General features: G+C 49.9%; 4 protein-coding genes across 4 annotated transcripts; all 4 read right to left on the bottom strand.

Moving 5' to 3' along the window:
• Positions 1-603: 603 nt before the first annotated feature.
• EPUS_06067 (uncharacterized protein) lies at positions 604-1,691 on the bottom strand (the record flags this gene model as incomplete). The annotated part of the gene is made up of 2 exons (XM_007803756.1): positions 604-1,589; positions 1,631-1,691. The coding sequence occupies 2 exons, from the start codon at positions 1,689-1,691 to the stop codon at positions 604-606; spliced, it is 1,047 nt and encodes a 348-aa protein (XP_007801947.1).
• Positions 1,692-2,558: 867 nt separating this feature from the next.
• On the bottom strand, positions 2,559-4,267 carry EPUS_06066 (Glucose-6-phosphate isomerase; the record flags this gene model as incomplete). Its single annotated transcript, XM_007803755.1, has 2 exons — positions 2,559-3,714; positions 3,768-4,267. 2 exons carry the CDS (start codon positions 4,265-4,267, stop codon positions 2,559-2,561), a joined length of 1,656 nt encoding a protein of 551 aa, XP_007801946.1.
• A 1,293-nt stretch (positions 4,268-5,560) lies between these two features.
• EPUS_06065 (uncharacterized protein) lies at positions 5,561-7,243 on the bottom strand (the record flags this gene model as incomplete). Its single annotated transcript, XM_007803754.1, has 3 exons — positions 5,561-6,428; positions 6,480-6,861; positions 6,943-7,243. The coding sequence occupies 3 exons, from the start codon at positions 7,241-7,243 to the stop codon at positions 5,561-5,563; spliced, it is 1,551 nt and encodes a 516-aa protein (XP_007801945.1).
• An 846-nt stretch (positions 7,244-8,089) lies between these two features.
• EPUS_06064 (uncharacterized protein) lies at positions 8,090-13,698 on the bottom strand (the record flags this gene model as incomplete). Its single annotated transcript, XM_007803753.1, has 7 exons — positions 8,090-9,619; positions 9,673-10,093; positions 10,872-10,952; positions 11,012-13,012; positions 13,064-13,504; positions 13,561-13,629; positions 13,679-13,698. 7 exons carry the CDS (start codon positions 13,696-13,698, stop codon positions 8,090-8,092), a joined length of 4,563 nt encoding a protein of 1,520 aa, XP_007801944.1.
• Between the last annotated feature and the right edge of the window lie 241 nt (positions 13,699-13,939).

Raw genomic sequence — 13,939 nt, 5'->3', positions numbered from 1 at the left:
GGAAGATATTTGGGTTGTACACACCAGACCTACGTGTCAGTGTGGTCGGGTTGGAGTCGGACTGGCTTTATGTATGGATGTGAGCAAGTATGCTATGCTTCAGTTTTGTCATTAGGTGTTTTCACGTTGTAGCACAGAGAGAATTAGTAATGGACTATGATGTTTTGCTTTTGATGACTGATTCTGTGCTGGTATGTAGATGGTACTTAGTTGCCACCTACCCATCCATAAGTATCTGAGCAAATGACTGAGTTGTTGTTGCTGTGAGGTCACTCTGGTGAGGACAGCCCCATCCCATCACATCCCAAGCCCCATCAGTCATCCTTCCTTCACAGCGGGTCATCCACTTGAAAGGTATTTTCTCGCCTACTGAAGAACTGGGAAAAAGAACAACACAGGTAGAACAAAGGAGCCCACCAAGGAAGTCGGTTGATGGTCGATGATGGACCCAGTCCCTGTGAATAGCAACAGCAATAGCAACTCCCGATGTGCAATGGTAGCTCATGTGGATGTATCGTAAGTGATGGTGGGATCGAGTGTCTCATGCTACTGCCTTGCTTCCGGTCAAGGACGAGAACACTGATTAACCTCCACTAACATCGTTTAGTCGGCAGTGGCAGTGGCATCCGCATCCATAGCAGTCAGGTTACCATTAGGGATAACCCATCCACCATCAACAGTGCCACCTCCACCCTCAGCAGCAGCATGGGCATCAGGTTCAACCGCATTATCGTCCACAAAAGATCCATTCTCAAGTTTCCGGCAAGCACAACAGGTTTCAAGGCACCATTCAGGAAGTGGCGGCGGGCCGAGATAAGGACATCTGCAATTATCCTCGCAACGCCAGTCGTATACACTGTTAATTATAATGCCAAGGCTGCCGCAGTAGTAGTTGCGTGGGTATGCGTAGCAGTATGATGTAAGACTGTGGTCGCCACAATCCATGTAGTAGACTTTGAGACCAGCCCGGCGCTTTGTCAGGGTCTTGGTATCAATTCTGACCGCATCTTCATCGGAAGGAGCAGCAGCAAGTTCCTTGTCAGGGTTGGCAGTGGCCGAATTGCTAATGTGCTTGTCGAGTTCGACTTTCTGACAGTCAGCGGCAGTCATTTCACTGGAGCAAGAGATCTCCTCACCATCGTCCTCACCATGGCTTTCATTGTGATCCTCACGGTCATTCTCACGGTCATCCTTATGACCCGATTTAGTATGTTCACCAGTCGCTTCAGCGGGAATATCTTTCGCGAGGCCGCTGATACCAGGAATCTCATGGCAGGCCCCATGAATGAAGACACATTGTTGCGTCGAACCAAGAGGGGATATGACTTTGGCCGCGTTGGAAGTTTGACCGGCCTTGAGAGCGGAGCCAATACCTGGTTTTGCACGGTATATTGCTTTGTCCGCCTGTGGACCATAGACGAGGCCGAAGTGAGGGTGGAAGCAGTCAATGAGGGGCCGGTCCTCAGGGCACTGGCGAGCTGTCATGAAATCAGGAGGGACAGGGAGGTTGTCAAGATCGGCTGGCAGAGGCTTGGCATGAGCCACCAGATTTTTGAAGAGAAGAAACATCATAGGGATCATGGTGAAAGCTGAGGACAAGAGAGTCAGCCACATCTCAGTCAAAACTCACCTTTTGAGGGATTGGATCTGAAAATTGACCTACATTTGAGTTCCATGATCAGATGGGACATGGCTCCTGGGCGGCAGCAATGTTCAGACGACAATGTCGAGAGTAGTTGGTTATGAAGCCTATAGATGTCAATACTGAAGGAGCGGGTGTCGTCTTGTTATGAAGAGGTAGAGGTATCGGAATGGCAGGGCAGAGGTGAAAAGTGAGCAGATAATGACAGCGGCAACTGAAGTTGTTGAAGTGAGGTAGCTGAAGACTTACTGTAGATGAGAGTGGGGCTATGCAAGCAAGAGAACAAGTTGATGTTGTTCAAGGAAGAGAGGATGTTGTTGGAGAGAGGGAAGATTGTGAACGGTTGTGGAAGAGGAGAGCAGCCTTCTGTACTATCTGGCAGTCCTTGGCACGAGCTAGACAACATATAAAACAGCTGTCTGGCAGCACAGACACTGCTCTTGCAGAGGAAGTGAATATGTGGCAGGTGCTGCCAGTAGGAGGGTTTCTGAGTCTGACGTAACCAGACTGAGCACACCTGCACAAGTTTTCAAGCTTGGGAAGGCACGCCTTCAAAAAGAAACCGCCCTGTGCGAACGCTGTGACCCGCAGCAATCAGTTTGTTGCAGTCTGCATATCAACAGGAACTGTCTAGGGGGGGCTAGAACGGTCAGATGAGGGAGCACAGAGATTTAAAAGGCACCGTGGAGGGTGAGACTGGGGAAGTGAGCACTACCCATCACCAGCGATGGAGGAATAGAGGAAGACCTGTGGCGTTAGTTCATGTAACTGTCCAAGTCATCATCACCCACGATCAGAACCAGTGGAAAAAGAAGAAGGGTCATGTGTATCTACCTCTGTGCTTTTGCAGGCTCATCAGTCATAAGTAAATGCTTCATCCTTCGTCCTCGCTGCTCCACTGTCCTGCCCCTGTTTCTCAGATCCCGGCCTTGTGCTTGAAAGCAGCAAGGAGGCCACTGGTGGATGAATCATGCTGGCCAGTAGCATCGGAACTCTCAAGCTCTGCTTCGATCTTCTTCGCCAAGACCTTGCCAAGCTCCACGCCCCATTGGTCGAAGCTGTTGATGTTCCACACCGCACCCTCGGTGAAGGTGACATGCTCATAGTAGGCAATCAGCGCACCAAGAGTGGCCGGGGTCATCTTCTGCGCCAAGATGGAGGTGGTTGGCCGATTGCCCAAGAACGTCTTGTGAGGGACCAATTCATCTGGAGCACCCTCAGCCTTGACCTGTTCTTCCGTCTTGCCAACCATCAGGGCCTCAGCCTGGGCAAGGAAGTTTGACGCAAGCATCTTTTGATGCTTGCCGCCTTGGACTGGATTGTGCGACTCGGCCGCCATGATGAAATCAGTCGGGATAAGCTTCGTGCCCTGGTGCAATAATTGGAAGAAGGAATGTTGAGCGTTGGTGGCAGGCTCGCCGAAGAGAACGGCTCCGGTTGTATACTTGACGTAGCCTCCAGATCTTGTGATGGCCTTGCCATTGGACTCCATGGATAGTTGCTGTAGGTAAGCTGGGAAGCGGTGAAGATATTGGTCGAAGGGAGAGACCAGATGCGTTTGAGCGCCATAAAAGTCGGAATACCAGACGCTGAGGAGACCCCCAATGACCGGAATGTTCTCCTCCAATGGCGTCTTCAAAAAGTGTTGATCCATAGCTTGACCACCGGCGAGGAATTGCTGGAAGTTCTCATACCCGATGAACAGACAGACGGACAGGCCAATAGCAGACCAGACCGAATAACGTCCACCAACCCACGACTCAAATCCGAACATATTTGCAGGATCGATGCCGAACTTCTCGACTTCCTCCTTGTTAGTCGAGAGGGCCACGAAATGCTTGGCGATGTCCTTCTCCGACGCCGACTTTAGGAACCATGACTTCGCACTATTGGCGTTGGTGATGGTTTCTGCTGTAGTGAAGGTCTTCGACGCAATCAAGAAGAGGGTAGTCTCGGGGTCGGAATCTCGTAAAGCCTCAGCAATATGAGTGCCGTCAATGTTCGAAACGAAGTGCAGCTTCATGTCTCGGTTTCCATAGGGCTTCAAGGCCTCCGATACCATCACTGGGCCACTGGTGAGATGTTAGTAGATAGTACGGTTGCTCTTCAAGTGGTGCCCTCGTACAGGTCAGAGCCACCAATACCAATATTGATAATGGTTGTTAGTGGCTTGCCAGTATATCCCTTCCATGAGCCACTCCTGACCTGCTCAGAGAATTCCTTCATATGCTCAAGGACAGAATGTGTATCTTCCACCACACTCTTTCCGTCAACCTGCATCGGGTGTTTGGCCACATTTCGAAGTGCAACATGATATACAGCCCTCTTCTCGGTGAAATTGATCTTCTCACCAGCGAACATAGCATCCCGTAGTTTTTCGACACCGGCTTCCTTGGCCAGATCGATGAGGAGCTTCAGTGTTTCCTCGGTCAGAAAGTTCTTGGAGAAGTCGAACAAAATCTCGGAATTGTCAGCAGTGTTGTGGAAGGAGCGGCTGAATTTTTGGAAGCGATCTGGATCTTGTTCAAAAGCCTCTTTGAGTACAATATTGCGGCCTAGAGTATTATGGTGCTCCTGAAGAGCTTGCCATGCCTTCAGGTCGGAGGCTTGAGCAAATTCGGCCATTTTGGTGAACCTGAGGCTATTAGCGGCTGGCTCTGAGAGAACCGGTTGTTATGCGAAGTCTGCGCAAGGTAGAAAGGAGGCGAGAGATTGTCTACACCTGGGTGTCTACTCACCTATACACTAGTTGTCTTAGAAAGCTTCAAGAACTCGACAAGAGTCTGAACGAAGTGGTGTACAATTGCTGTTGCGAGCTGGGGTTGCGGAAGAGACGGAGCAAGATGATTTGTGTGAAGTTGAGCTCAAAGAGGGGCAAAGGTGCCCCTCCACCATTGACCCCCGGACTTTTATGTACCTTTTCCTTTTCATTGGGACAAGTGCCTCATAAATTTGTCCGCTGAGTTATCTGTATGAAGCGGAGCTTTTCTAAAATCTGCCTTGTACATACAAAGATGCCGCAGTAACATGGTTGCCAATAGCGGTGAATGAGAAGCGCAGGTCAAGTGGGACAGCATAATGTTGTCGTTTGCTTGACACTATCCTAGGCTTCATATCCAATAAAGCGCTTCCTTTCGCGCAACTTGAAGGATCAACTCTCAAGGAGTCAGAAGACCGTCTGATAGATAGTATCACCAGTCGGTCATAGATTCAGATAGTCCCAAGCACGGTCCGCTTCTGCGGGCGAACAGCGGACACTATTCTTCCTACATTGATCTCGTAAGCTTTCTCTCTCTGGAAACAGCATTGCAGAGCGAAGCCATCTCCTCAAGCCAAGCGAGCTGCTGATAGACCATAACCAACGAACTTGACAAGGTGGAGTATCAAGTTTCGAGGACTAGCACAGCCGTCTCAAACGCCGTCCGAGACGTGTTCGTGGATGGGGTATACTGCGTAGCATATTCATTGCCTGAGATTGAATATTGCAGCGAGAAGTAGAACTTGGTTCAGAATATAATGAAGCCCACATTCAGACGAGTTACCTATATAAACGAGTGATGCGAATTTGTAGGTAGCAAATGTCGTGTAATCGCTGATTCAAAATGAGTAGTATAAGAGAATGATTCTTCGAGAATTGGGACATATCAGGCGATCACTCCAATAACGGCGCCCAAGTGACGGTGCCTGAATCCGATGCACTGGACGCAATCCGAGCAGCGTAATTATGACGAAGAAAGATATGCTCCTTGCAGTATCAGTAACTTGAATTGCAACCATCTCCAAGCCTTGACCCCCATTCCATCATGTCCTGGCTGCCCATCGAGTACTCCAACATCCGTTATACATGAGTAGAGATATGCCTTAGGTAACATTACATAATAATCAATAGAAGATTCGTACAGAGAGCCGATACGAACCTCAAGATTCAAACAACGCTACTTTGCACCCGACACCACTGGCCAATGTCAACGAGCTAGACGCACACCACTCCCGCTCGTCACGAGGCTCAATACGTGAGAAGGCCTGCATCAGCCTGATCGTTGCATAGCTTGCTTCGGTGAGTGCGAATTGCTGCCCAACACAGATTCGTGGGCCGCCGTTGAAAGGCAAGTACTCCCAGCCATGTCTAAGCTTCTCCCACCGCTCTGGCCTAAACTCATCGGCGTCCTCCCCATAGAGATCTTTCCGCTTGTGAAAAGTCCATGAGTGGTACACGACGATCGAGCCTTTGGGAACCAAGGCAGGAGCCTTGCCGTCGGCACCACCTCCAACAGGAATCACAGTATCACGGACCGCAACTCGTCCATTTGCAGGGACAATTGGCATGAGCCGGAGACACTCGTTCAAGACCCATCTGAGATATTTCATATCCTTGATTTGTGCATATGTAGGTGCTTCTCCCATGAGTGTATCAACCTCAGCTCGCAATTTGGCCCAAATATCGGGACGACGAGCGATCGTATGCCATGTATTTGCCAAGAGACCTGCAGTTGAGTCTCTACCAGCGAGTAAAATATTGAGCAATTCAGATCTAAGAGTATCTGGATCTTGGGTCTGCTTGATCAGCTCGTGTAGGAATACGTAACGCTCGTTGCCACATGTAGTTCCTGGTTTGGCTGACTTCTCCATGTCAGCTGGATGCAGACGAATGGTTTCTTCTCGGATGATGGAATCGGCGAAAGCATGCACAATATTCTTGCTCTTATGCCATCTTTTGTCAGGTATCCAACGACTGAGACCAGCAGTCCGTATCTCCGTCCCGATCGACTTGGTACAGTACTCAAATCTTCTCAAGTCAGCCCGGTTCATCATCAAGCATAGAAAAGGGTATACGAACGCTTTGACAAATTCAGACGCCGATTGTGTCTTCAAACCAGGTGCCAGGCAAGCAGTAGACCTCCCAAACAGGAACTCGGTTGCCGAATCCATGGTCAATGAGAAAAACAATGGCTGGAGGTCCACAGTGGAGCCGTCCCGAGGTATAGCGCTGATAAAATGCTGTATATGTGTCTCAAAGGTATCAAGATCAGCCACCTGAGTCTTTGTGAAGCTTGGACGGATCAGAGCCCTTGACCGCTCCCATGCAGCTCCGTTCGAGGCAAATATACCGTGACCCAGAGATGGCACAATTGCATCAAGGCGTCTTTGGGCCAGCTCAAAGTCATGAAACTTGGTCGACAACATCGTTTTGACAATTTCTGGCTCAGCAGTTTGAATGACTGGTAATATTAGTACCTGATTGTAACTCTGCTAAGTTGGAGCGCCCAAAGAACAGCGATCCTACTCATAAGGTGGCTTACGCTCAATACCCATGCTAGTTGTCTGAACGGTGTTTCGCTCTGCAAACAATCTTTGCCTGACTCCTTCGAATGTTCTTCCCAGCTTATCATCTTTTATCTGCTGCTGTATTAGATCAAGACCCAAAAGCTTCCCAAGAATGCCTTGATGGCGCCAGTGATAGACGGGTTCACAGCCATTCTCTTTGATGATCGCACGCCTTGCAGCACCTGTGGTCAATTCGTAATATATGCGCTTGATGGCAACGAAGACAACGAGATAGCCGACAAGGTTTATCCAGGACAATGCACTTATTGGAAACATCATGATGGGAAACTGTCAAGGGGTGGAGAACAGAAATCTGTCAGGAGTAGCAACCAAAGCTGGGCAGGCTTCGATTCTTGAACAGCTCGGCGTGCCATGTCTTTAAGGATAGTTTTGAGCCGCTGCGGATCAATTCGGCCGGTAGGCCAGATCTTGCTTCCTTGTGAACCCCGTATAGCTAGGAGGAGACCGGAACGGTGGTCAGTCTCAAAGCTCGCACGGCTCACATAGCAAGTGCTTCGAATTCCTTGCAACATGCTGGAGGGGCGCTGCCAAGAATAGAAAAGCCGAGGTCCAAGCACACGGGGCAACAGGAGCTGAATGTCCTACACGTTGGTGTGACAAATGTTATTAGTTACACGGTACGAGTGGGTGACTGGGGAATACGAGTGGGAAGCGCGCTTGCAGTCATGTTGCTGGCTGTAAGTTAGTTAGGTGGAAGAGATCTGAACCAAATTGGTACAGCAGTTCGGTTTTCTCCGAACATTTTCATCCTCATGTCAGATCGACTAGCGCGCTTACATCGGCCTCAAAAACACAAGTATAAACACTGCGAGTGCACTGGGCATCTATCAAAACCCATGGCTCTTCACTGGTGTAGCCATAAGTCTATCAGGAAGGCAACGAATTCTGACATGTCCTCTGTATAAAACAAAGAGATCTCATCCGCCAGTTCACGAGAGCACCGCTTTAATGCAACATATTTGAATTACTGTACCAAAATTAAATATATCTATTTTTCAACCGCTTGCCATCTAAATACTCCTACTCGGACAGTGTTTAAGCAAGCACCAACCTCTAGTGAGTAGTATCGTCTCTAGAGCATTGGCCTGGTCGTTCGTCTGTTCATATATTCGGGCTCAGAAGGTCGTACTTGACACATCTCTCCACACTCTCGGCGCTTGCTTGGAAGAACCTTCTTGCCTCCAGTCCCACCCAGATCTTTAACAGCGAGAAGTCTCGTTCCTTGATGCTCTTGATTACGCTGCTGGGGTTGCTGCCACCGAGCTGCCTCAGTATGGGAAGTGCGCTCTTGAACAAGTCTAGATCTGGTTCCAGACTCCTGCCAATCCCTTCAAGTAGGAGAATGGAAATGACCACGTTGACGAAATCACCTTCCATGCGAACATGATGTGCTCTCACCATCGCTAGTACCTCAGATAGCACGTCTCCAATCTTGATATTGCCCAATGCAAAAGTTCTGCCTTTGACGGCAAGGACTAAATGCTGCATCTTCAATGCAAACACTTCACCGTCCACTACCGCCTCAGGTTGTCGACATCTTTCAATCATAAGTTGCCCAGCTCTGTAGCCATCGAACTCTGCAACAGCCCGAAAAAGGTCGAGAAAATTCTGACGATTTGTTGTATTGAGCTCTGTGACCAGGCCAGTATCGATGAAGATCAGCTGCGGACGATAGCCATCCTTGTCGATTTCCGAAAGTGCAGTTGTCCATTCGGACTTGTTGTGGGTGTAGGGCCGTAAGCGAGAGAGCACAGACTCAACCTCGTCGATCGTAGGTGCATCCGGAGGTGATGCAGGATTGTGCTTCTTCCTGAGCGGTAAATCCGGCTTCGACGGCTTGTAGAAGCGGACCATCATGTTCCCAGGGTGTAGGTCGGCATGAACAAAGTTATCAATCAAAAGCATATGCAAGAAGGCGTCAAGGCCTTCGTCAGCAATCTCTTTTTGAAAGACACCACCACCTGATTGGAGAAAGGTAGCTAGGGGAATGCCTTGTGCGAACTCTTCAACGAGTACCTGACGCGTTGTAAATTCTGTATAAGGATAGGGGAACCAGGCCGTCGTGCGGTCTTGAAAATGCTTCCGGAATATGGCGAGGTTTGCAGCCTCAATGCGCAAATCTAATTGGAGGCGCATCATTTCTCCAAACTGGGCAACTTCATCTGGAAGTGAGAGCCATTGCATAGTGGGAAGAGCGTTGATTATGGCTGCGAAGACACCCATTATGCGAAGATCCCGACGGACAATTCGCTCAACATTGGGATGTAGCACTTTGATGGCAACGTACGAAGAGGGAATTCTCTGAGGGGAACTTTTGACCAGGGCGTCAACGCTTTTGCGTACTTTCTGTCGAAGACTCCGCGGTCTTTCCCCGGAGATGGCTTCGTCTCCAGGGGGCGCGAGATCTGGTTTCAATCTTGCCTTGTAAACTTGTGCAATGGCTCCCACGCCTAGAGGTTTCTCCTGGAACTCCTCAAAGATCTCCTCAAAAGGCCGGCCGCCAAAAGCTCTTACAATAGTTCGCTTGGTAGTGCCAAGGGAATGAGCTGGCGCATTCGAATGTAAAGAGGACATGACACTACACATTTCGTTCGGGAAAATGTCTGTTCGAGACGCTGCCCATTGTCCAAGCTATGCATGCACGTCAGTCCATGAAACGAGCGAAGCAAGACCAGTTGGCAGACCTTGATGAACGCGGGTCCAGCCCGCTCCATTGCTTCTACAAGAAAACCATACCACCACAGTGTACCACTCCTCTCGTTATCTCTTCCCCTCTGCCTCTTTCCTACCCATACGGCAGGAACTGTGAAGATGACAGGAACGAATATGACAACAAGGTGCAGGAATCGCAGGCTAGTTGCAATTGGCTCGTAGACGTATAGATCGAGGAACACCCATATGCTCCTAAAGATCCTTTTCATGCCATGCAAGTCATCTGGTATCTTCTTCTCAATCTCCTCCCTGGAAGCCTCGAGCATCTGCTCTTCGCCACTTTTGCCATCTTTATGGTCTCCTTCATTAAGCCTGATGAATGCTGCTGGACTAAGAGTCGCAGCCAGAAGCAGAGGGCGGCCCGTTCGCTGTCCTCGCCAGCGGTTCCGGAGGCTGTATCTTCGTATCCAGTGGGAAAACGATTGTTGTCTGTAAGCAAAGGTGCGGAGGGTTAATGCTGAAGCGCGAAAGCAACTGCGGCTCGGAACAAAGCCTGCTCTCATCGTCTGGTTGTCATCGAGTATCCAGCACGTTCAAGGCAACGCCTCGCGACCAAAGTTGTTGCACGAGGTGATCCTCGAACTTTTGTTGCGGGCAGTGACGAAGCCTAGCTTGTGACGCAAGAATAAAATGCCCAACTCACCACTGGGCGTTAGAACCCGTTGTCTACCCAAGTTAGGGGCCTACCCACCCTACAAGATGAACTATTTAGTTGTATGCGCGGTTTGCGTTACAGTGTCAGCATTAAGTTGGCTCTTCCCCAAGGATATGTTTGCTGCTTTCATCTTTGAAATTCAAGAGGCAAATCTCACTTTGAGAAGTAAGTAAGTAAGAACCCTGGGAGCCGTTCTGTGCATTCTTGTCATGGTCTTACCACTCCCCGTTTCTCAATTAAATCGAACAGACTGATCTGGTTACGTTGCCGCCTCAGGCAGCTGTCCTAGGCCTGAATGTTGATTACTACCACGAGTCTGAGCTGTTTTCCTGTCTGACATTTAGAGGGAATGTTACCTAATTGGAAGGCATGCTATTCGTATTTGATCCAGATATCATACACACTTGAGGCAAACGCTTGCATCAATCCCTATACTCAACTAGACATATGGGCCCAGCGCTAAAACGAGTTTCCTTGTGCCCATATCGTGCCATACTCGAATAACAGACTCATTACCTGAGGTCCAATGCTGGGAAGGTTTGTCGATCCATTAGATTAATACTATACTCAAAGATGCCCTCTTCGGTTCCAACATATCTGCAATAACGTATAAGTCAGTAAACTTCAATTGATCAAAAGAGGAAGAGGGGACTCACAGGTTTCGGCCGTCGCTGCTCCAGCCTATCCCAGCAGTTCCGACCCCTATTTCTCTTTCAGCAGCACCTCCGCCTACCCCGTTGGCATCATCAATGCTAGACCGACCCAGGATCCGTTCCAATGCTGCACTAGCCATCCAATTGCCGTTCCCATCCAATGTGTTGCGAGCACTTTGCATAATCCTCTGACGTGCGAAAGTCAGTTCTGCAGACGTCGCCCGGCCCGTCAACTCTGACCTTTGCGTGCCAGCTGTCCTAGAGACTGCAGGAGGTGGAGAAGCCGACTGTTCTAGCTCCCGTGCTGCCAGGCGCTGACGGGCTAGAATTCGAGCCTCTAGTATTCGAAGGTGTCGTTCGTCGTCTTCAAGTGCCCTCGGCCTAACATGCCCTTCCCGTGACTCAAGGTCGACAGTCGTTGAGGCTATGCGACGGAGTTGACGTTCTGTTTCCAGTTCTGACAAGGGGGCTGCGCGTCGAAGGAGATTTGGATTGGCCTGGAAACGGGACCTTGTCTGTGAGTGAGTCGGATTGAAAGTGGTGGGGAGAGTGGATGTGTGTGCCGAGATATGAGCACTAGGCTGAGAATCTGGTGGAGGTAGACGACTACCTGCATCATTCTCCGTCACATCGCTAGCATCATTATGAGAAGCTGGTGGCGTAAGTCGAGGATTTGAAACTGTTGGCTGGGAAGTGGTTCGAGTAGGGGGACCAAGTGCCGACTGGATGACATGCCATGGGTCAGATGGAGGGATGCTATCAGGCACTGGTTGGGAATCAGATCCGCTAGCTGTGGGGTTGAGGTCGTCCGTTGACATGGCAGAAGGCAGCGTCGAACGGTCAGCATCTACATCGGCGTTCGCCATCCGTGCTGGCGAAGCAGTGAGCCGTGATCTAGATATAGAGCCAGGCGCTAGCCTCGATGTACCACTTGTGCCAGAGCCTGTTCCTTGAGACAAAACAACAGAGTTGCGACGCCGTGGCTGGTACTGGCGGTCCCCACCACGGACGCGCTGCAGATTTCGTTCCCGAAACACATCAATCAGAGATTCTAATTGAGCTCGTGAGGGGCTTCGTTCTTCATTTTCAAGTAATGTTCGCAGATGGGGAGACGCTCTGTAATTGACACTGTACGGGCTCTGTACGCTTTCAATGGCGTCGTCAACCTCCTCCATTGTCACCTCTAAGGTATCGAGCACTGACTGCTCGCGAGCGTCAAGATCAGCTAGTCCCATACGTCGTGACCCGTGTCTTTGTAAAACAGCTCCCTCAGACCAGTCTTCTGGAGCGCCAAGCAGAGACTCGTCATTAGTTCTAGCACCCTCTGGTTGAAAGTTCTCCTGGTACTGACGGATCAGGCGACCGCGGAAATCAAGACCTTTGACATATGGATCGGTCGCATCTTCAAGAATAATTCTCTCCAGATCCGGAGCATGTGTTTCCAATGTAATAATCTGCCGGCGACAAAAGGCTTGTCGGACGTCAGCGATGCCTACCCGGCCATGGTCTTCAGCCCACACCAAAAGATCCCATGGAGCTGGAGAGAAGGCCATAGACCGGACGCAGCCACAAATACCAGACCGAGAAGATACAAACGAGCAAATCATAGCACTCGAGTAGGATTCGACATCACTGTCTGCGAGTTTGCAGATAGTGCCCATATCGAAGACTGAAATCATGCCACCTTGAGCAGAGATAGCACACAAGTCTCCGGAAGGTGAAAACGTGACGGAGAAGCTGTAGTCATCGTTGATACGCTCCCCTTGAGCCAACTTCGGCTTGGCCAGCACTTCCCATTCATACTCGGGGAAACGATCTTGAGACGGCGTCTTTGCATTGACCAGTTTTCTTCGATAGAAATAGGCTTGATTTGAATCTCCCACTGCCACCAGGATTTCCGAGTCTGGCGATATCAGAGCATAGTTCACTGGAAAGGGAAGCTGCAAATCGGCTATGAGTTGTTGCTGTAACAAAGAATAGATCTTGACAGTTCTGTCGTTGTTGCTGATCAACGTCAGCGTGGAGGGGTCCTCATGCGGGCCATACGTAGCTCACCTCAGCAGTGCCACAGGTTCATCCCAGGTCGACTTCCCATGATTGGACAGCTCGTGAAGTGTGATTGAGTTGACGATCTTGCTTCCGAGCTCTTGCAGAAAAAGCTCCGGATAGGAACTTGAACCTGTGTCATTCTGTCCTAGACCTGGCAAGATCTTCCTAGTCGTCCTCCGTGGCGAATCAGGTGGGGAGACAGGATGTCCTTGCGAGCGTGTCTCAGCTTGCTCTTTGTCTAGTCGAATGAAGGCACAGTCTCCATTCTGCTCGCCACCAAGGCAGATCCATCCCAGGCCTGCAACAAGACACCTAGGTAAAAAGGGAAGCGTAACAAGTATGTATTTGCGCTGTGAAGGCAGATGGAGAGCATAGATATCGTAGCTACTGGCGAAGTAAATCCAATCTTGATCGACCGTACTGATGAAATGCCTGAGCTGAGGATGTCTATATCACGCTGTCTGTCAGACGTACGAGGGGCTTAGGGGATGGGGACTGCATACGGAACACGGATATCGAGAGGATAGAATTTCGTCTTAGTTGTTCGGATGAGCGACTGAGTGGAGTTGAAACTGCCTGCATCAGCAATACTTAACAGAAGGTGAGGATTGGAGGGCTTACTATTGAGGGGAGATCGCCATGCTTTGAGGCGGGGTTTCGGGTGTGATTGCTGCTGTAGACCAGTATGAAAAGCTGCTTGACTGCTCGCAACACGTTATTCAGACGCCTAGAATGTCAATGCTCCATGGATGTGAGAAAGGGACCTCTGTGATCAATGGCAGTAAGTTAGTGGGGGGGGGGAATAGTGTTGCACCGATACTCTTCATCTGCAATGCCCTCGCGACCACTGCTTAGCTACTGACGTACTGGCACTAACTTAAG

This window comes from Endocarpon pusillum (assembly GCF_000464535.1).
Source record: "Endocarpon pusillum Z07020 unplaced genomic scaffold scaffold2714, whole genome shotgun sequence".
In the NCBI taxonomy this organism is placed as follows: domain Eukaryota; kingdom Fungi; phylum Ascomycota; class Eurotiomycetes; order Verrucariales; family Verrucariaceae; genus Endocarpon; species Endocarpon pusillum.
This window is presented reverse-complemented; position numbering and strand designations above follow the sequence as displayed.